The sequence below is a fragment of the Durio zibethinus genome, chromosome 13, assembly GCF_047325235.1.
Source record: "Durio zibethinus cultivar Kanyao isolate XHJ-2024 chromosome 13, ASM4732523v1, whole genome shotgun sequence".
Classification (NCBI taxonomy): domain Eukaryota; kingdom Viridiplantae; phylum Streptophyta; class Magnoliopsida; order Malvales; family Malvaceae; genus Durio; species Durio zibethinus.
Genome location: NC_143174.1, coordinates 23,045,956 through 23,063,812, shown reverse-complemented (window position 1 = coordinate 23,063,812; position 17,857 = coordinate 23,045,956). Strand labels below are relative to the sequence as shown.

At 33.3% G+C, this 17,857-nt stretch overlaps 4 protein-coding genes and 1 long non-coding RNA gene across 13 annotated transcripts; 4 read left to right on the top strand and 1 right to left on the bottom strand.

Annotated features, from left to right (window-relative positions):
* Positions 1–1,147: 1,147 nt before the first annotated feature.
* Positions 1,148–3,820, top strand: LOC111303147 (nudix hydrolase 8-like). 6 transcript variants are annotated; one of them, XR_016326893.1, is made up of 9 exons: positions 1,149–1,331; positions 1,437–1,705; positions 1,976–2,041; positions 2,136–2,273; positions 2,384–2,458; positions 2,558–2,608; positions 2,690–2,724; positions 3,045–3,214; positions 3,444–3,820. XR_016326893.1 is itself a non-coding variant. In XM_022899200.2 (9 exons), exons 1-9 carry the CDS (start codon positions 1,211–1,213, stop codon positions 3,228–3,230), a joined length of 1,050 nt encoding a protein of 349 aa, XP_022754935.2. In that variant the 5' UTR covers positions 1,149–1,210; the 3' UTR covers positions 3,231–3,820. The 6 variants fall into 6 exon arrangements, 5 of the variants coding, with proteins under 5 accessions (XP_089598616.1, XP_089598617.1, XP_089598615.1 ...); XM_022899200.2 differs by adding an exon at positions 2,836–2,944 and having other exon boundaries at positions 3,045–3,820; XM_089742490.1 differs by lacking the exon at positions 1,976–2,041 and adding an exon at positions 2,836–2,944 and having other exon boundaries at positions 1,148–1,331; positions 3,045–3,820.
* Positions 3,821–5,306: 1,486 nt separating this feature from the next.
* LOC111303143 (ATP-dependent 6-phosphofructokinase 3-like) lies at positions 5,307–10,830 on the top strand. Of its 4 annotated transcripts, none has more exons than XM_089742116.1 (14): positions 5,307–5,501; positions 6,275–6,321; positions 6,433–6,472; positions 6,556–6,618; positions 6,719–6,856; positions 7,194–7,244; positions 7,321–7,479; positions 7,598–7,651; positions 7,737–7,805; positions 7,927–8,056; positions 8,311–8,576; positions 8,749–8,797; positions 8,927–9,081; positions 10,397–10,830. In XM_089742116.1, exons 1-14 carry the CDS (start codon positions 5,322–5,324, stop codon positions 10,589–10,591), a joined length of 1,596 nt encoding a protein of 531 aa, XP_089598242.1. In that variant the 5' UTR covers positions 5,307–5,321; the 3' UTR covers positions 10,592–10,830. The 4 variants fall into 4 exon arrangements, with proteins under 4 accessions (XP_089598242.1, XP_089598243.1, XP_022754930.2 ...); XM_022899193.2 differs by having other exon boundaries at positions 5,349–6,040; XM_089742117.1 differs by lacking the exon at positions 7,194–7,244.
* A 177-nt stretch (positions 10,831–11,007) lies between these two features.
* LOC149515441 (uncharacterized) lies at positions 11,008–11,703 on the top strand. Its single transcript, XR_016326673.1, has 2 exons — positions 11,008–11,137; positions 11,625–11,703. It is a non-coding gene; the product is annotated as an uncharacterized LOC149515441 (long non-coding RNA).
* Positions 11,704–12,025: 322 nt separating this feature from the next.
* Positions 12,026–13,354, top strand: LOC111303146 (AP-4 complex subunit sigma-like). The gene is made up of 4 exons (XM_022899199.2): positions 12,026–12,299; positions 12,544–12,630; positions 12,838–12,906; positions 13,026–13,354. The coding sequence occupies exons 1-4, from the start codon at positions 12,159–12,161 to the stop codon at positions 13,158–13,160; spliced, it is 432 nt and encodes a 143-aa protein (XP_022754934.1). The 5' UTR covers positions 12,026–12,158; the 3' UTR covers positions 13,161–13,354.
* A 414-nt stretch (positions 13,355–13,768) lies between these two features.
* LOC111303145 (inositol oxygenase 2-like) lies at positions 13,769–16,395 on the bottom strand. Its single transcript, XM_022899198.2, has 11 exons — positions 16,239–16,395; positions 16,032–16,155; positions 15,861–15,942; positions 15,580–15,784; positions 15,279–15,338; positions 15,126–15,178; positions 14,886–15,008; positions 14,715–14,784; positions 14,392–14,470; positions 14,194–14,275; positions 13,769–14,109 (listed from the first exon to the last, which is right to left on the bottom strand). The coding sequence occupies exons 1-11, from the start codon at positions 16,267–16,269 to the stop codon at positions 14,083–14,085; spliced, it is 936 nt and encodes a 311-aa protein (XP_022754933.2). The 5' UTR covers positions 16,270–16,395; the 3' UTR covers positions 13,769–14,082.
* Between the last annotated feature and the right edge of the window lie 1,462 nt (positions 16,396–17,857).

The window sequence follows — 17,857 nt, the reverse complement described above, 5'->3', positions numbered from 1 at the left end:
ATAATTTTTCAATTTTATAAATGAGATTAAAAGATTTTTATATATTTTATTTTTAATATATGTAAATTTAAAATTTTCAGTAATAATGATTAATATAATTTTTCTTAATAATAGTACATGGTGTGATGCTCCTACTCAATCAATTTCTTTTAAAAATACTTAATAAAAATGTAAAATTTATACTTTGATACTAATATTTCATCAAATCACTTTAGAAAGAAAAGGGTTACTCAACATTATTGATAGAAGGAGAACACAAAGATTAACTAATTAAAATAAAAATTGGTATTGAAAAAACAATTATTTAAATTTAAAGTTCATAATCTTTCTTTAAGAAATATAATTGAATTATTTATGCTAATGTATTTCCTTTTAAGGCTTCAAATTTCATTAAAGGTGTTTCAATATTTTGTGCATTCGTCTTAGGTTGTGCGCTTACATTAATTATCAATGTTCAAGAAAATTCAAGAAAAACATGAGAATTAAGAGAAAATGGAAATTAAGAAAGAATGTTTGAATGTTTGAGGAGATATATATCTCAATGGCCTAGCAATTCTGACGCACTCCATCAACTGCAAAGCCTCGAGGTGAAGCTGATATACATGATGAACAAAAAAAATGCGAATCAAAACAGAGAAAGACAATCCCATTACTATAACCACATAAGAGGCATCGATACCGGGAAAGGAATATTGAATCCTCATGCTGTTAAATATTCCTTCCACAGGGCCACAAGTTGCCAATGGATTAAGCCTAAAACAGAAGGCAGACAAAGCCAAGATATTCTAAAATGGAGAGAACATTTCTCCACCATTCCACGATGGAATGTAGTGATACGCTGGAAGTTGCACTGGTTGCTATCCTGTCAATACCATTGGCTATGGTTTTAGGTCTTATTTTTTTTTTTTTTATAAAGAAAAGAAGGATGTAAGGTTACTTGTACTACTGTATTTTGGATGATGTGAAAATTCCTTTCTTAAAGAAACAAATTAGGCCCAGATTATGTAATGCAATCATCATAGTATCTAAAGGTATAGGATGCCATTTCTCCTTCCTTCTACTTGTCCAACAGCAACAGGATTCGGTTCTCTGTAATATTCATTCCTTTTCAGTTTTTTCTTAAATTGATAGATCCATGCATTTTTGCATTTGAATGGCTGTATATAGTACTATTGAAGTCAAGTTCCTTCTACAGTTTGCTTGAATATTGATGGAAATGATGGCAGCAGACTTGTGTCTCCGGCAGTATTCAGGAATTTTTTGCCAGCAATGTCTAAGAGTGTCTGGAACTTCATGGACACAGAATTGCACCTTGCCAGGGCTGTCAAGGGGTAAGTATCCACTAATTTCGAACCACATGATCGTTATATAAGCGTCAACAAGAAAAAATAGTTACAGTTGAAATTTTTAATTTATTTTCTCATTGAATCTTTCAGGTTTACTCAGGAAGTCATCACTCTTAGTGTCCCCCAGTGCTCAATTTATTTCCTGTTCCGTGCCATCTCTTAACGGTGGCATTATGCCAAAGAGAAAAGGCATTCATGGCATGTCTCCTGATCTACAAACACCAGGCTTGGAAATGGAGTGTCTTGATGCATGGGATGATGAATATAATGGGGTCATCATTGATACAGAATGCTTACCCTCAAGTGCAAATGCTTTTGCATCTGTCCTTCGTGCTTCTCTGTCCAACTGGAAGCTGAAGGCACGTTTTTTATGTATATAACATTCATAGGCCATGCCGGGCAAAGATGTTTGCACATGCATGAAAACATCATAAAAACATCATACATCATAAATTTCCAGCCATGAAGTCTCCAATTCACCTGAAACTATTTTTGAAAGATAAATACATAATTAAGCAACTAAGTTTTGACAAGCATGTGGAAACCTTCACATAATGCAAGTTAATTTTATGGAGTTATTTAAAAATTATAAAAGTAGATAATAACTGGAAGTAAAATGAAAAATGCAGGGGAAAAGGGGTATTTGGCTCAAGATAATATCAGAGCAGGCCGATCTTGTTCCAATTGCAATTCAGGTGATGAACTAGGGATCAATAATCAATGTCAGCATCTAGGCACATAACACAAACAACTGTTGTTTTGAGGTTATTTTGGTTCATGGATTTCCAGGAGGGTTTCGAATACCACCACGCAGAACCAGGTTATGTGATGTTGACTTACTGGATTCCAAATGAACCTTGCATGCTCCCCGGCAGCCCTTCTCACCAAATTGGTGTAGCAGGATTTGTCATCAATGAAAAAAGAGAGGTTGTCCATTACTAGTATTTAGTATAGTTTTCATGTCTTCTTTTCCCTTCTCTTTTACTCACCGAATTCTATTTTCTGATGATACTATATGCCAAATTTACAAAACACAGGTCCTTGTGGTCAAAGAGAAGTGCCCTTGCAGTTGTTCTGGGGTATGGAAATTGCCTACGGGCTATATCAATAAGGTAATCACAGTCATAATCATACCTATTTTTTTCATTTTTCTTGGAGGAAATGATTTCTAAAGGGCAATAACAACGTGTGATCTTTTGATTTCTCTCCAGTACGAAGAAATATTTTCTGGAGCTGTGAGAGAAGTGAAAGAAGAGACTGGTGTAAGTAGCCTTATATACGACTTAGCCTTACTAGCATCTACTTGCAAACTTCGGAGGGATCATGGTTTTCTCTTGTTTCAGGTGCACACGGTTTTCTTGGAAATGGTTGCTTTCAGGTATTCAAGTACTCTGCTTCTCCAGTATTAATTCCATTCAAATCGGTCTCATTTGATAAACATATATATATATATATAATGGTTTTTCACTTTTGATTTAAAATTTAATAGACATGCCCACCGAGTGGCTTTCGAGAAATCAGATTTACTCTTCGTTTGCATGCTAAAGCCTTTATCCTCAGAAATTGTAATTGATGAAAACGAAATTCAAGACGCTAAGGTAAATCAAGGTTTCACTTCATTGATACAGCATTAACAGCAGTCATTTCTCATTATCTTCTGGGTTCAAGCTGTTATTTGAGGTTGCAATGTTTTTTCAGTGGATGCCCCTTGGAGATTTCATCGAACAGTCATTTTACCGAGAAGACTACATGTCAAAAAAGATGATTTTAATTTGCATTGCCGCACATGAAAATGGTTACCATGGATTCACTGCACAACAGCTGATATCGAAACTTGATGGAAGACTTACTTTCCTTTATTACCAAAGGTCAAAGCAGATTTAGTGATATTAGCAAAAGAAAAATGCAAATGATACGCATCCGATGTGGTCTTAAATGTGCTTATCTGTGATAATTAAGACCCAAACCCATGTGATGATGTCCAAAGAAGAACATATATTAATATATTACGAGACTTTTAAACAAATTTAAACCAAAACCATTTAAAAATTTGACTCCAAATTTTTTGGTTTCCTAATGGAAAGTTCTGTAAAACAGTTGAAGTGTTATACGTGGCATCGTCTCCAGCATTCAAAAGGGGGAAACTGAAAAGGCTCACGTGCTTTGTGAAACCGTCGATCGAAATGGCTGGCTTTTGAAAGGGCATATTCTAGATGGATCCGAATCTCGAGCCCTGCTCTGCTGACCAGATCACCTTCCAAGAAGCCCGTGTTTAAGGACTAGTATTGTTTTTTCTTGTATTTAATTTGATACGTCACGTTAACCCTTTGAGACTGTGTGACCTCTTGTTGTCTGGAATGGCCATTTGGGCATTGGGCAAAGGCATGCCAGCTTACGACCTTGGAAAATGACTCTATCTTCCTATGTCAACTCTATAGAAAATTAATCATGGACAGTCAATTTTTTATTTTTATAATTAATTTTTTTATTAATAAACTAATCTCTCTAATATATTTTATTTAATTTGAAATTTATATTCTTCCCCTCTTTTCAATTGACTTTTATTTGAAATTTGAAATAAGAAAAAGTAAAATCGGAAGATTGATCGAGAACGAGAATAGTCTATCAGCAGCCTAAACGTTCTGGACAAGGAAAAAAAAAAAAGAAAATGGAAGTGAATCTTGTTGAATACAAGAGAGTACTTCTGTTTTTTCCGTACATTTATTTGAATATTGAAATATATCAATAAAATTTAATTGATTAAATTTATTTTTTTTGATAACAAAATTTTAAATTTAAATTTTATTAATGATCATTTATTAAAATCATTTTAAATATATAATTTATAATTATTTATTTTAAATTATTAAATACGATACATCTTATTTTAATTTAAATAATTAAATAATTTATTTATCATTAATTTTTTAATATATATATTAAAATGCGCCTTCAAAATTTTAATTTTGACATTTTATATATATATTTTTTTAAGATCAGATGTACCTTTTATTTTATTTCTCGTGTAAATTCTATGTCATCAAACCATAAATTATAAAATATCTCTCCGAGCCATGTTCTTTGGTGCAAAAGAAAATAACCGTATTAATTCCTGTAGCATGATCCTTTACTAACCCTATGTGAAATCAGCTATTACCTAGCCGCGGTTGACAAATCCACACATTAATTTGACTTTAACATTAGACTACGTAGAAGAAAGCCATCAAACATTTTGATTTTAACGAGTTAAACATTTGTTGTGTTCCACGGGCATGATTATGTTTGACGAAATTGCATTTCAATACTTATAAGGCACAATGGATCCCTTTAAAAATATATTGTAAAAAAGTAATAACACTTCGATTCAAATCGTATTTGATTTTTTTAAAATATTATAATATTATAAAAATTTAAATTAAATTGAATTAAATTTTATTGGTGTGATTTAATTTAATTTTTTAATTTTTATATATTATTTTAATATAAAATTATTTTTTTTATTTTATAAAAATTTAAAATATATTTAAAATATATATAATTTGATTTGATTTAATTTTTTTTATTTTTTATCTTTTAATATAAAATTTAATTCGAATTTAATATATATTTAATATATAAATTTATCTAAATTTAATACAAAATAAATTCAAATCAAGTATTTTAATTTAAAATTAATTTTTAAATTTTTAAAATTTTTTTCTCTCCTAATAGTAGTTTTGAGTGTATTGATGAAATGCACGATATTTTTGTAATCAGCGGACAGACAAACATGCAGTCGGTGATAGCTTATTTAGATTCTAATGTAGCTTAGCTTCATAATTGCTATCCAATGTGCGTTATTATTCTGGTATTAGACTGCCCCTCAAAAAAAAAAAAAAAAAGCGGGACCAGACCCTACCCAAAACCCTTTTTTTTTTAACTTATCGGCCAAGTCCAAGAAAATAAAAAGACATTTCAGTCGAATCTATTACTTTTATGTCCCAAAAAATCTTTGCGCAAATTGAAATTTCCAAAATTCACTTTTCTCTTTCCTCCCAGCTTTCTTCTCCCAAGCCCACTGCGATTGGTATTGTAACTGCAACTCGGGAAAGGAAGCCAAAAAAAAAAAAAAAAGAAAACAAGAGCGTCAAACAGAATAACCAACAGCGGAACCAGGTTTTTCCAACTCTTCTTTCTGCTATATAAAGCCAATTTCCCCCCTCTCCCCCTCCAAACAAACACAAAATAAGAAGGGTCATCCAACATTCATTTTTAGTCAAACAGTATTCTCCTATAATTATGGATTTCTCTTATTTCTCTATTTCTTCGAAAATCTCGTCTCCATGTTCCGTTGAATGGATTCCCTTCTCGCCCCTCGTTCCACGTCGTCTTTCTCTTCTCCACTGAATAATAATAAGAATTATTATTATTGTAATATTAATAGTGAGAATAAATCGAGCTTTTCGGTGCCATCGAGTTTTCGAATCTTTAATTTGAAAAAGTTTAGTACGGTTAGTTTTGGTTACGGTTGCGATTGTCGTTTGATGGGAAGGAGTTCTGGTTGTTCAAAGATCGACTGTTTAACAAGTGTTACGATGGATTTCTCTGCTTCTGCTGCTTCGCCTGAGATTGCAAAGCCTAAGATCGTCACCGGTCCTGGTGGTTATGTTCTTGAGGATGTTCCTCACTTATCGGATTACATTCCTGATCTTCCTGTACGCTTATTCTGTCTTTTTTCCTCTTTCTACGTATAATTATACGTATTCTTTTAAAAAGCTTGATTTCCCTGTCTCTTTGTTGGCAACAAATTACAATTTTAGATTTCTGTTTCAATTTTTTTTTTTAAAAGAGGTTGTATTTTTCATGATTTTCTTATTTTTAAAGTTAATTGATAAGAAATTTGTTAATTAATTTCTGAAAATTTTAAATCTGATTTTATGTTTTGACAGACTTATCCCAATCCGTTGCAAGACAATCCGGCATACTCAGTTGTTAAGTAAGCCTAATTTCACAGCTCCTTTTTAACAAATTTTATTTGATATCTATTGTCGATTGTGCAAATGTTGTTGAATTAGTATTAATTGGATCGATTTCTCTGTTTCACCAGGCAATATTTTGTTCATGTAGATGACACCGTTCCTCAAAAGGTTAGCCTTCCTTGTAATTTTATTTTTAATTTATCTAAGCATTCGTTTATATTTATTTCAATGTTCTCTTTTCTTCTTTATAGATTGTTGTTCACAAGGATAGTCCAAGAGGAACGCATTTCCGACGAGCTGGACCACGTCAAAAGGTATATGTTTAATGTTATGTACCTTAAGAATGAGATTTGGAATGTTGAAACTCTGCATTTTGTTTTACAACTATTTGTTGGATATTTGATGGTTGCCTAGGTATATTTTGACTCTGATGAAGTTCATGCCTGTATTGTGACGTGTGGTGGTCTTTGCCCTGGACTCAACACTGTGATTAGAGAGATAGTATGTGGCTTGAACCACATGTATGGTGTGAAGAAAGTTTTGGGGATAGATGTAAGTGATCGTTTCACCTCTAGTTTGTTCTTCTTTATGGAGTTTACTTTCCTATATCTCCTTTTGATTTTCCCTACAAATGATAAACAAATAAGTGAAAAGTTTCTTGAAGCATTAATGCTTTCTGGCTCTGAGTTGTTAATAATGGCACCATATCTACATGACTTAATAGAAACATATAAATTCTTATTACATGGACTGCTTCGTTAAATGTGTCAACCTACTACTTTCATCCGGGTATATGTTGCTTTCCCTTGATCAGAAGACACTGCAATATAGATATTCATCATTTAATAAGTTGGTGCATTAGCGATTAATGAGTTTAATGCATTTGCAGGGAGGATACAGGGGATTTTATGCTAAAAAACCCGTGCATTTAGATCCCAAGGTTGTCAAAATATATATTATATCCATCATTTAATAAGTTGGTGCATTAGCGATTAATGAGTTTAATGCATATGCAGGGAGGATACAGGGGATTTTATGCTAAAAATACCGTGCATTTAGATCCCAATGTTGTCAATGATATCCATAAACGTGGTGGAACAATCCTTGGGACATCACGAGGTGGGCATGATACTACAAAGATTGTTGACAGCATTCAGGATCGTGGAATTAATCAGGTCTGTAAAAAAAATTTAGATGATATTTGTGATTGTCGACCATAAGTTGAATTTCAAGTAGTTATTATGATGAAGACATGCCAATCTGACTGACATTTGATCATTTGTGGTAACTCAGGTTTACATTATTGGCGGTGATGGAACTCAGAGAGGTGCAGCTGTTATATTTGAGGTGATTTCTTTAATGGAATATACACGCATTGATTTGTACCGTGAATTTGTGCATATTAAAAAAAAAATTATTCCACACTTTACAGGAAGTTAGAAGGCGAGGTCTCAAAGTTTCAGTTGCGGGAATCCCTAAAACCATTGACAACGACATTCCAGTAATCCTCTTAGCTCGGATAGAATGTTGCTGTACCAAAAGCCTGTTAGGAATTGCAACCTATTTTTATTTTTTGGTTACTACACAGTCTTGAAACTTTATTTCTTTTTGGCACTTGGTAGGTTATTGACAAATCCTTTGGCTTTGACACTGCCGTTGAGGAGGCTCAACGTGCTATTAATGCTGCTCATGTTGAAGCTGAAAGTATTGAGAATGGTATTGGTCTTGTGAAGTTGATGGGTCGCTACAGTGGTAAGTATCTTTTTTGGTCTCTCTTGAAGTGTTAATTGTGCAATGCAAGAAGTGAGACAGTTACGATTTTATCAAGTTATGATATTTTACATAAATCTTTTCGATTTTAAGTTGAGTGTCATTTAAAAATATTCTTGGTTTTGTTCTGCAGATGAGTTCACATTCCCCTTAATTATGTTTCCTTGTTTTCTGAAACTGTGTCAGAATGTTCTTTTTATTTTGGTTAATGCAATCTAAACCCAACTTATGGACAGGTTTTATTGCAATGTATGCCACTCTCGCAAGCCGAGATGTGGATTGTTGCTTGATCCCAGAGTCACCCTTTTTTCTTGAAGGAGCTGGAGGGCTTTTTGAATACATTGAGAAACGACTTAAAGAAAATGGGCATATGGTTATCGTGATAGCAGAGGGTGCTGGCCAAGAGCTGCTTTCTGAGAGCATGAAATCAATGACACAGAAAGATGCTTCAGGAAACAAGCTTCTCCAGGATGTTGGGCTATGGATATCACAGAGGATCAAGGTATGCCATATGGATTCAATTTAGGAACAATTCATATCTTTTGAGGTAGCAATATGGTGAAATGCTCCAGGATTTGCATTTCTGCTACACTCCAATCTGAGCAAACGTGTGATGATGCATGTTATCGAATTTCTTGATGTAATATTCATTGGTTTTTGCCTTTCATTTTCAGGACTACTTTTCAAAACAAAGGAAGATGCCCATAAACCTCAAATATATAGGTTAGTAGAATAAATACTTGAGATGTTTTTGAGGATTTCTTTTTGCCACAGAAAAATACAGGTGTTTTTGAGTTAAAGTAGCTAGTTGTTGGGGGAAGTTATTGAGCATCGTACTTTGTCTCCTGGCAGATCCTACTTATATGATTCGTGCTATCCCAAGCAATGCATCTGATAATGTTTACTGCACACTTCTTGCCCAAAGTGTTGTGCATGGAGCGATGGCAGGGTACACTGGCTTCACAAGTGGTCTTGTTAACGGCAGGCAGACATACATACCGTTCAATGTGAGTTCATCCTAAAATAATTTAAAAGAGTTTTAATTTGGAAAATTCTTCTAGAAAATTGTTGTTTTATATCGCATGTTTTATTAAACCCAACTATTTAAAGATAGTGTGATTTTAGTACCTCTTATGTGACGTTGACATTTTCTGGTTCTTTGCATGTATAACTTCTGATGGTGGTCAGTTCATCTTTTGTGTTTTTGATGATGATCACATTCTTTAGAGCATTCCTTAAGATTCTATTATTCCTTGAAACACTTACATCTAGCTTTTCTAGGTTTCATGTATGCCTTATGATAATAGAGTCTCCCAAGATGCGTTTGGATAGGGAATTTTGAAATTTTAAAGAATTTTAAAATACTAGCATTTTGAAATACATCAATTCAAAATAACAGAGTTTGTAATTGTATTATTTGGATAATTAGTTTTTAGATTTTAAATATTAGAATATGATGAGATGAAAAATAATGATATTAGAGATCGAAAAAGCAAAATATTAAAAAAATTTATGCAATATAGGTGTCATTAGATTTGTAAAAATGTGTAGATATTACTAATAATATGAAAAATATTAAAAAATAAATTTTATAATGAGTTTTGTAGTTAAAATTGAAAAAAAAAAAACAAAAACAAAAGTTGAATAAAGAACAAAAACATAATAAATGTTGACTTTTTACTATAAAATTAAGGAATTTCACAAATTCCATCTCCTTAGGTAGAATTTGAAAAGAGAATTTGAGTCATCTAAAATTCTTTCTTCGAATTTCAAGAATTTTGATAATTTCAATTTTTATTCAGCCAAAGTAATTTCATTTTAAAATTTTAAAAATCTTTTTACAAATGAAATCTTTCCTTCAAATCCCTCACCCAAATGCACTCCCACGGAATTTGTTTTGATGTTTATTTATTTTTATAGGGGTGAGGAACAAATATTCCCCAGAGAACATGCCTTGATGTTTATTTTTCCTCTAGGGGGTGGTAAATGAAACTAACACTGTTCAGTAGTAATTTTCTTTTGGCTTCTGTCTGAGTATATGTAGAGTTGTTCAAAAATCACTTGCATCGTATTCTGTGACAACTCTTGTCCCTTCCAAGTTTAAGAGGGGTGAAATTGAAATTTGAAATCTTCAAATCATTTTGTGTGTAATTTACCCTTTGCCTTTATGGCTAAACTGATGACTAAGGTAGTGACAATAAGAAATTTGTTGAGATGGTAAGACTAAATTATACATTTTCGTTTAGCAGTAATGTTTATGGATGCAACACCTTAAAACTTTGTGTTTGAGATGGAGTTAATTTTTGGATGATTTCTCTGCAGCGAATCATCGAGAAACAAAACCATGTTGTGATTACAGATAGGATGTGGGCAAGGCTCCTTTCGTCAACAAATCAACCAAGCTTTTTGAGTGCTAAAGATGTTGAAGAGAAGGGTGATGAAGAACCGTCAAACCAATTGTTGGATAATGGAAATTGTGGCCAAGAGACTTTTGTTTCGAATGAGGTAACCAACTGAGGTTGGTAGTTTACCACTGCTAATGCTTAGCCCGCAGTTAGAATAGCATGCTGCGACAAACACCCTGAATAATACTGTTGTGCAAAATTCGGCAGTTTGATTTCTTTTGCTTCATGAACCCTAAGAGTAAAAAGAACTTATTATATAGTTGTATTCCTCCTTATGTGCTGCAATATTGTCAATTTATGATGACAATGTTGAATGGAAGTGATAATTTTTAGTGTGCGTATTTCAAGTCAGTCCTGATCCTATCCTGGTATGAAAACAAGTCACCAAGTGCTGGTTAATGCCTAGTACTCCCTATTATGCAAGCAGGGAGTTGCTAGGCCGAGTAATGCATGGGGATGATCCAAGGCCTTTTGCTTGGATAACGATGAAATAAATGGACCTTTAGAAAATATATGATAATAATTTATAATTATTGCTCCCTTACTGTGAATCCTAAATTACTATCGGATTGGCGAATCGAAACGTGACAAAAAAAATGAGTGAACAAAAAAAAGTTTATTATTTTGCTTCTGCCATTCCTTTGGGTTTGATGGAAGGGTAGAACTAGGGCTGTAAACGAGCCGAGCCGAGCCGAGTAGTGAGAAGCTCGAGCTCGAGCTCGACTCACAACTCCGGGCTCGATACTCGGCTCGAGCTCGATCGAGTTTTATTTTTCAAGCTCGAGCTCGATTCGTGATCGAATTCGAGCTACTCGAGCTCGCTCGATTAAGCTCGATTAATATGTAAAAATAAGCTCGATTCGTATACTCGACAAGAGTTCGATTATTCATGCTCGAACTCGAACTCGAACTCGGATTCGAAATATTTTATTAATTAAAAAAAATAAAAATATATTTAAATATAAAAGCTCGATTAGGCTCGCGAGCTACTCGAATCAGATATAAGAATACTCGAATTCGGCTCGATCGGTAAGTCGAGCTACTCGAGCTCGAGCTCGACTCGACAATAATCGAACCGAATTCGAGTTTTTTTCGAATCGAACCCGAGTAGCTTGCGAGTACTAATGTATCATTTACACCCCTAGGTAGAACTAGATAATAGTTGTGAACACAAATTTTCGGTTTTCTATAATACTTTATTAGATTTTTATGCTTTTCTACGTATTAATGATTGTTATTCTTTTTCTATAGCACATTAATGATATATAAAGTGAAATTAGAAAATCTATTTGCGCGGTGAGGATGACCTTGCTCTTGTAAGAATAAGAAAATTACTTAAAGCATATAAATTTGAAAATTTTAGGAATGCAATGGGTTTTGCTTTCTGATTCTTTGGCAAGAGGATATGGATTGATAAAATTTATAAAAGTAACTACTAAAAAAGTCACCTATTTTTGAGCAAGAGGTTGTCGGCCCAGGCCCAGCTGATCATGCAGCAATCACTAAACCCCATAAAACGTGCAAAGTAAAAATCCTCGGTCCTAATCTGCAATTTTCCCATTGAGCTCAACAACAACGGCAACAAAACCCATGTAGACAGAAAGGGGAAAAATATAAAGAAGCGCGATCAATTTTGCTGGTAGAGGATAGAGATTCAGATCCAGAAGGAAGAAAGAGAGATGGGGATCAGATTCATATTGATGGTGAACAAGCAAGGGCAGACTCGTCTCGCCCAATACTACGAATGGCTCACCCTCGAAGAACGACGTGCCCTCGAAGGCGAGATCGTCCGCAAGTGCTTAGCCCGCACCGAGCAACAGGTTCTTCACATTTCCCCTTCTCATGCCTTCATTTTATAAATTGCACCTAAGAAAAAGCATTGCGTTTAAACATTTTATCTGTTCGCGATTTGTTAGGGATTTGGATTTTTCAAATTATAGCTGCTTCAGAATTATGCTCTATTTATTCATTTCCGTCATCATTTGTAATTTCCCCCATCTCATTTATAAAAGTCTGGGTTTTGATATCATTAATTTCTTTTTTTTTTTGGTTAAATTGTGACAGTGTTCGTTTGTTGAGCATCGAAATTACAAAATCGTATACAGGCGATATGCTTCGCTGTTTTTCTTAGTTGGAGTTGACAATGATGAAGTAAGTTCCGTTTCTTCCCTTATTTTCTAACACCATTTTAGCAATAAAAACCTGATTAAGCATCCAACATATGTTCTTGACATTGGGTGAAAATCGGAGAGAAAATGAATTTTGGATGACTTCTCTAGAACTTGGGTTTTGATATGAACCAAGACTTAAATTCAAGCTTATATTCATCTTTATCTTCTCTTGTCTTTGATGTGGCAGAATGAGCTTGCAATTTTGGAATTTATACATCTCTTAGTTGAAACCATGGACCGTCATTTTGGCAACGTAGTAAGTTCTTCCCCAAGAAGATGGATTAATCTCTAACCCTTTCAAAGTGACTGGACTTGTGTATTTGTGTCTTTAATCATTGTTATCTCTTTGTTTATTGATTTTTTTTTTTTTTGCAGTGTGAGCTAGATATCATGTTCCATTTAGAGAAAGCACATTTCATGCTGGAGGAAATGGTTATGAATGGTTCTGTTGTTGAGACAAGCAAGGCTAACATTCTGACTCCAATTCAGCTGATGGACAAGGCATCATGAGGAAAAAAAAAGGGGTTAGTTTTCTAGATTGGATATGGCGATTGTCTTTGAGCATCCTGGCAAATTGTTTTTTATTTTCTCCCTGTTTCTTTTCTTTTTTGTTCGCCCTTTTCTTTTCTATTTCAGCTTTTTAAGTTTTGCAAGTCGTACAATAAGTTAAATAGAAACAAAAACCTTCAACAGTTTGCTCCATACTTAATTGTATCTAGTGTTTGCTTGTATGATAGTTTCATGGTAGAAGTGGTTTAATGACATTTGATTTTTTTTCATAGCTTGGCACTCTATAGTCCATTGAAATTGGCACAAAAAGTGGCCCAAAAATTCTAATACTAGCTCTTGTTTAATCAATTTACACCTACCCTAATGCTTGCTCATGTTTGTACCAACTACCATGGATCAAACGACTGTCACTCGTTCTTTTCTCTCACAATACAACATTTGCTTCAGTTTCATGGCATTGAAATGACCTTCTGGTCTATTCGTTCAAATCAGGGGCCTTATGATAGTCTTCTGGATGCTAGATTCACAGTGATGGTACTGTACTGCTGGTCCCAAAAGATTAAGACATAAAAATGACATATTGCTTTGAGAACTGATAGTTTGCAAGTTATTCAAACATCCTATGGCACTTGAATACATGAGGGGAGCTTGTACAAAATTTCAATTACGAACAAAAGATTGTAGGATGACTGTATAAATGAACTAAATTTCGGATTTAGTAGTTAACGACTTTAGTTACAACGAATGACGATAAAAACACACATTTCAATTTATTTTTTACGTAACTCAGCAAATATAAATCATATAATTGGGTGAAGAAAATGAAGCACCCAGCCGCCCAAAATTTCCTTATGCTAAGGCAGCTAATTAATCAAGCTTTCAGTCTTTAATCTCACATCCTTAATTAAATTTCTTCAAGCTATTACCACTTGAGCTTTGCTGGGAAATACTGCAACAAAAAATTTTCACTTTTAGGAAACAAAAGAATCATAAGGTGAAAGTAATTTGCCCTACAAATAAATGCAGTACTCACTTTTTCAATAAGTGAAAGATAATATGGTTTGACTTTTTCAACGTCAACCAGGACTTTGCTCTTGCTGTAGAGGTCATATTTGCTGTAAAATTAATATTTCAAAGAAATTAAAAAAATAATTTGGCATAAAATCATGTAGACAAAAAAGTTATAAGAAAAAGAATATCAAAATGAAAAATGATTGAATTTGAGGCTCACTTGAATATTCTGAGCCACTTCAAATTCTCCTTATCCTCTTCATTCAGTAAGTGCGTGTATGCTTCCTCCTTATGTAAAGCTGCATAAATTGAAATTATTTACATTAAATACTAATTAATATATAATTTAAAATATAAACTAAATTGCACATTATAAAAAATTTCTTAAATTTGAGATTCAATCTGTTTGATTTATATAATTAATCTTAAAAAGTAACATCCAACAGATCTGATTTAATTTTTTCCTATATTCTCAAACTATGATCCCTTTCATACCAAAAATAAAATTTTGTCTCAATTAAATATCAATTCATAAGTGCTTACGATAAAGGGAATGATATCGGATAATGAACAACCCGGCTGAAGGTAGAGTAGTTCCATTTTCCTTGGCTACCTGTAAAGTTAAAGACAAACCTTATAATGACATTTTTTTTTAGTATGTAATTAATAATTCGAAGAGTTATAGAAAAGGTAAACTGAAAAAAAAAAAAATACCAAGTACATATAGTCATCGTGCCCCCATGAAATCATGACATTATCTAGCCCACAGCCTTCGGAGTAAATTCCGTTCTTAGTGTTGTAAGCAGGATTGTTATAATCTGGGTTTTCCTTGAAATACTGAAACACAAAAGAATTTTTGGATTTTATTTTAGTTTATTGTTTATCTTAAACAAATTATGGATTTATGGATACAGTTTTTTTTTTTTTTTTGTTTTTGGAGGAAAGAGAAAAGACCTTGTGGTGAATATTGGCCTCATCAAAAGCACATCCTACAGGGAATGTGTCTCCTGCAATTTACATATTGACATTGATTGATTGTTTAATCGGAATCACTCAAAACAATAAAACAAAAATCATATAAAGCATGATGATAAACTCAAAACTCACCAACAACAGCCCATTGTGGAAGCCCTCCAAACTTGGGTAGAAGAAGAACCTTTCCAAGATCTGGAATCCACAAACCTAGTAGATTAATTCCTTTCCTTTTTTTTGTTTAAGAAAAAAATCCTTTATCCTTTTCAAAGTTTCAAGGGGGGCTATTATTTTGGTAGTTATCCAGTAAGGCAGGACCATCTTGTTTTCTATATATAGATTTGGTGGGGCAGAAGCCATGGATTGAATCAAAATATGGGTATGGATGACAGTTGTATTAAGTTGTTGCATAGACTAGGACAAAGGAAGTTTATACCATGAATAAGAGCAGTCAAATGAAGCCAGTCTTCATCAGGATAATCCTTTCTAATAGCTTCAGCTGATTGCAATAGGTGCTGAATTTGAGGTTCATCCAGGTCAGGGTCGCTGTCATCGACGACCTCATTCAGGAGCTGGCAGCATTCCCATATGCTCATTTCCATTCTGTCCAATTTGGAGTACTCTTCCCTCATCTGTTGCACCTGCATCGGAAGTTCACTTATCAAACAACGAACAAATGAAGGCCACAAAGTTGAAATTATGTTTAGGTCTGCTTACAAAGTCGTACGTCTGATGAATGTGCTGCTGTCTGTAGAATTCCTCCACGCTCTCCTGCCTTTCACTTTCTGCATTATAATCCCTGCAAAGCCATTTTATTGTTAAGATTTCTCTCAATGGAAAACAAACGGGGACATTGTCAAAGAAAAAGTTATGGGTCAATTCATATACCTGAAGGAGTGGCCAAATGAGTTGATTTCAGGTGCCAAAAACCCATCACGTGGCACCGGAAATCCACCATCCAACACCAATTCGTCAGTTTCCTGAACATGCTTCTGGCACTCAGCTTGAGACTCTGTTAAACATTAAAATGAAGCCAATAAGTGACTGTTTCACAAACTCAATTTTATTAGACTCCATGGAAAAAAAAAATGGTACCTAGCTCAGGCTTTTCAATAAGGATAGTCATTTTCCCTCCAAGAAAATGTTAAAACGAAGTAGTAAAAAAAAAAAAAAAAGTAGCCCAAAAACTTGTCTACAAAGAAAACCAACAGAAAAGCTCAATCGAATGACTTCTTGTATGCGGTCGGTGATGTTGCAATGGAGGGGTTTTTATAGTAACATAAGAAAAGTCCTTCCTTGTCAATTGGAATTTTTCATGTCCTCAACTGAAAAATCTTTAGTTTCTTCCTCCAACCATTTTATCTCCAAAAATGGAATAAATCACCTTCATAATAATCCAAACACGGGATCTAATCACACCTGACTCACTCCTTTTGAATGAGTGTGACCCTCAACTTCCAATCAAGTTCTTCCACCTGTCAAACCATCTTTAAAATATCTGGGTATAAAAAATATAATATCAAGATTTAAATGTAAAGATGATAAATATTATCTTCTAAAAATAAAAAAAATTAACGAATTAAACTTTGGATTTAAATTTATTTTAAGTAAACTAGTGTAATTTCTTTGTTTAGTCAATTATCTACAAATTCACTGGCCAAAAAAATTATCTAGAAATTTATTATTATTATTATTATTATTATTATTATTATTATTATAGGATTAAATTTAGAAATTAGGATTTAAAGTTGTAAGATAATAAAATGAGAATGCGTTTATTCCGAGATAACTCAAAAATCCTAAAAAAAAAAAAAACTAAATAAAAAATTTGGAGTAGGAGACTGACTCAGATCTACGTGGATAACGTATGTTATTATCAGTTGGTTCAGACTGACGCAGCATCTAGTCATGGCCAACGACTCAGATTTGATTTTTTTTTTTTTTTTTTTTGTGGTGGGAGTTGGGAGAGGAGTGGGTTTCAAATCAACGGCTGAACCGTGTTGATGTGTTAATCACAGCTCAAAAACACATCAGAAAAAAAAAAAGGTAAGAACAAAGCGAATCAGACGGGTGAGATTATGTCACGTTGCTGCAAAAGTCAACGTCGGTAGAGGAGCAAGCTGCTGCAAATAGGTCAGAGACGTTGCCAGCAGAGATCTTCGCATATTTTAGAACCGACAGCATTGCTTCGCTTTGGCTAATAAATAAGATAGTTGGTGCGTTACCAAAGGAAAAATTCTTTATTTTTGGGATGGGGTGATGAGAATGAAGTGTTAAAATAATGGCATGCACTAAGATTAAGAAATGAAAAATGCGAAGGTAATATAAATATTTTTTATTTTCATGTTACGATTTTATTTTATAAAAAAAATATATGAATTTACAAAAAATTGAAGGATATTTTTTTTTAAATGAATTATAAAAAATTAAGAGAATGGTATCAAAACTGTCATAATTCTTAATAAGATTGGTTTTATTTAAATTAATTTTTTTTTATGGTTAATTCTCTTGAAGTTTTTATTTATACTAAGTTTTTTATTAAATTTTTTATGATTTCAATGCGATGGAAAGTCATTCACTTCATATTGAAAACTATCCGCTGATGATTCCAATTCGGTGAAAAGTCATTCATCTCATACTAGAGATTTTCATGGAAGTAAGCTATAATAGATTATATTATTTGATTTGAAATTGAGAAAGCTATCCTACGTTCA

Coding starts and splice junctions, on each gene's coding strand:
- LOC111303147 (XM_022899200.2), top strand. CDS start 1,211: ATGGAAATGATGGCAGCAGACTTGTGTCTCCGGCAGTATTCAGGAATT. Junction 2,274..2,383: donor TCATCAATGAAAAAAGAGAG/GTTGTCCATTAC, acceptor TACAAAACACAG/GTCCTTGTGGTCAAAGAGAA. Junction 2,459..2,557: donor CTACGGGCTATATCAATAAG/GTAATCACAGTC, acceptor ATTTCTCTCCAG/TACGAAGAAATATTTTCTGG.
- LOC111303143 (XM_022899193.2), top strand. CDS start 5,681: ATGGATTCCCTTCTCGCCCCTCGTTCCACGTCGTCTTTCTCTTCTCCA. Junction 6,619..6,718: donor GAGCTGGACCACGTCAAAAG/GTATATGTTTAA, acceptor ATGGTTGCCTAG/GTATATTTTGACTCTGATGA. Junction 7,806..7,926: donor CCATTGACAACGACATTCCA/GTAATCCTCTTA, acceptor GGCACTTGGTAG/GTTATTGACAAATCCTTTGG.
- LOC111303146 (XM_022899199.2), top strand. CDS start 12,159: ATGGGGATCAGATTCATATTGATGGTGAACAAGCAAGGGCAGACTCGT. Junction 12,631..12,837: donor TTGGAGTTGACAATGATGAA/GTAAGTTCCGTT, acceptor TTGATGTGGCAG/AATGAGCTTGCAATTTTGGA. Junction 12,907..13,025: donor ACCGTCATTTTGGCAACGTA/GTAAGTTCTTCC, acceptor TTTTTTTTGCAG/TGTGAGCTAGATATCATGTT.
- LOC111303145 (XM_022899198.2), bottom strand. CDS start 16,269: ATGACTATCCTTATTGAAAAGCCTGAGCTAG. Junction 15,785..15,860: donor TTCATCAGACGTACGACTTT/GTAAGCAGACCT, acceptor CTTCCGATGCAG/GTGCAACAGATGAGGGAAGA. Junction 15,179..15,278: donor TCCACAATGGGCTGTTGTTG/GTGAGTTTTGAG, acceptor TGTAAATTGCAG/GAGACACATTCCCTGTAGGA.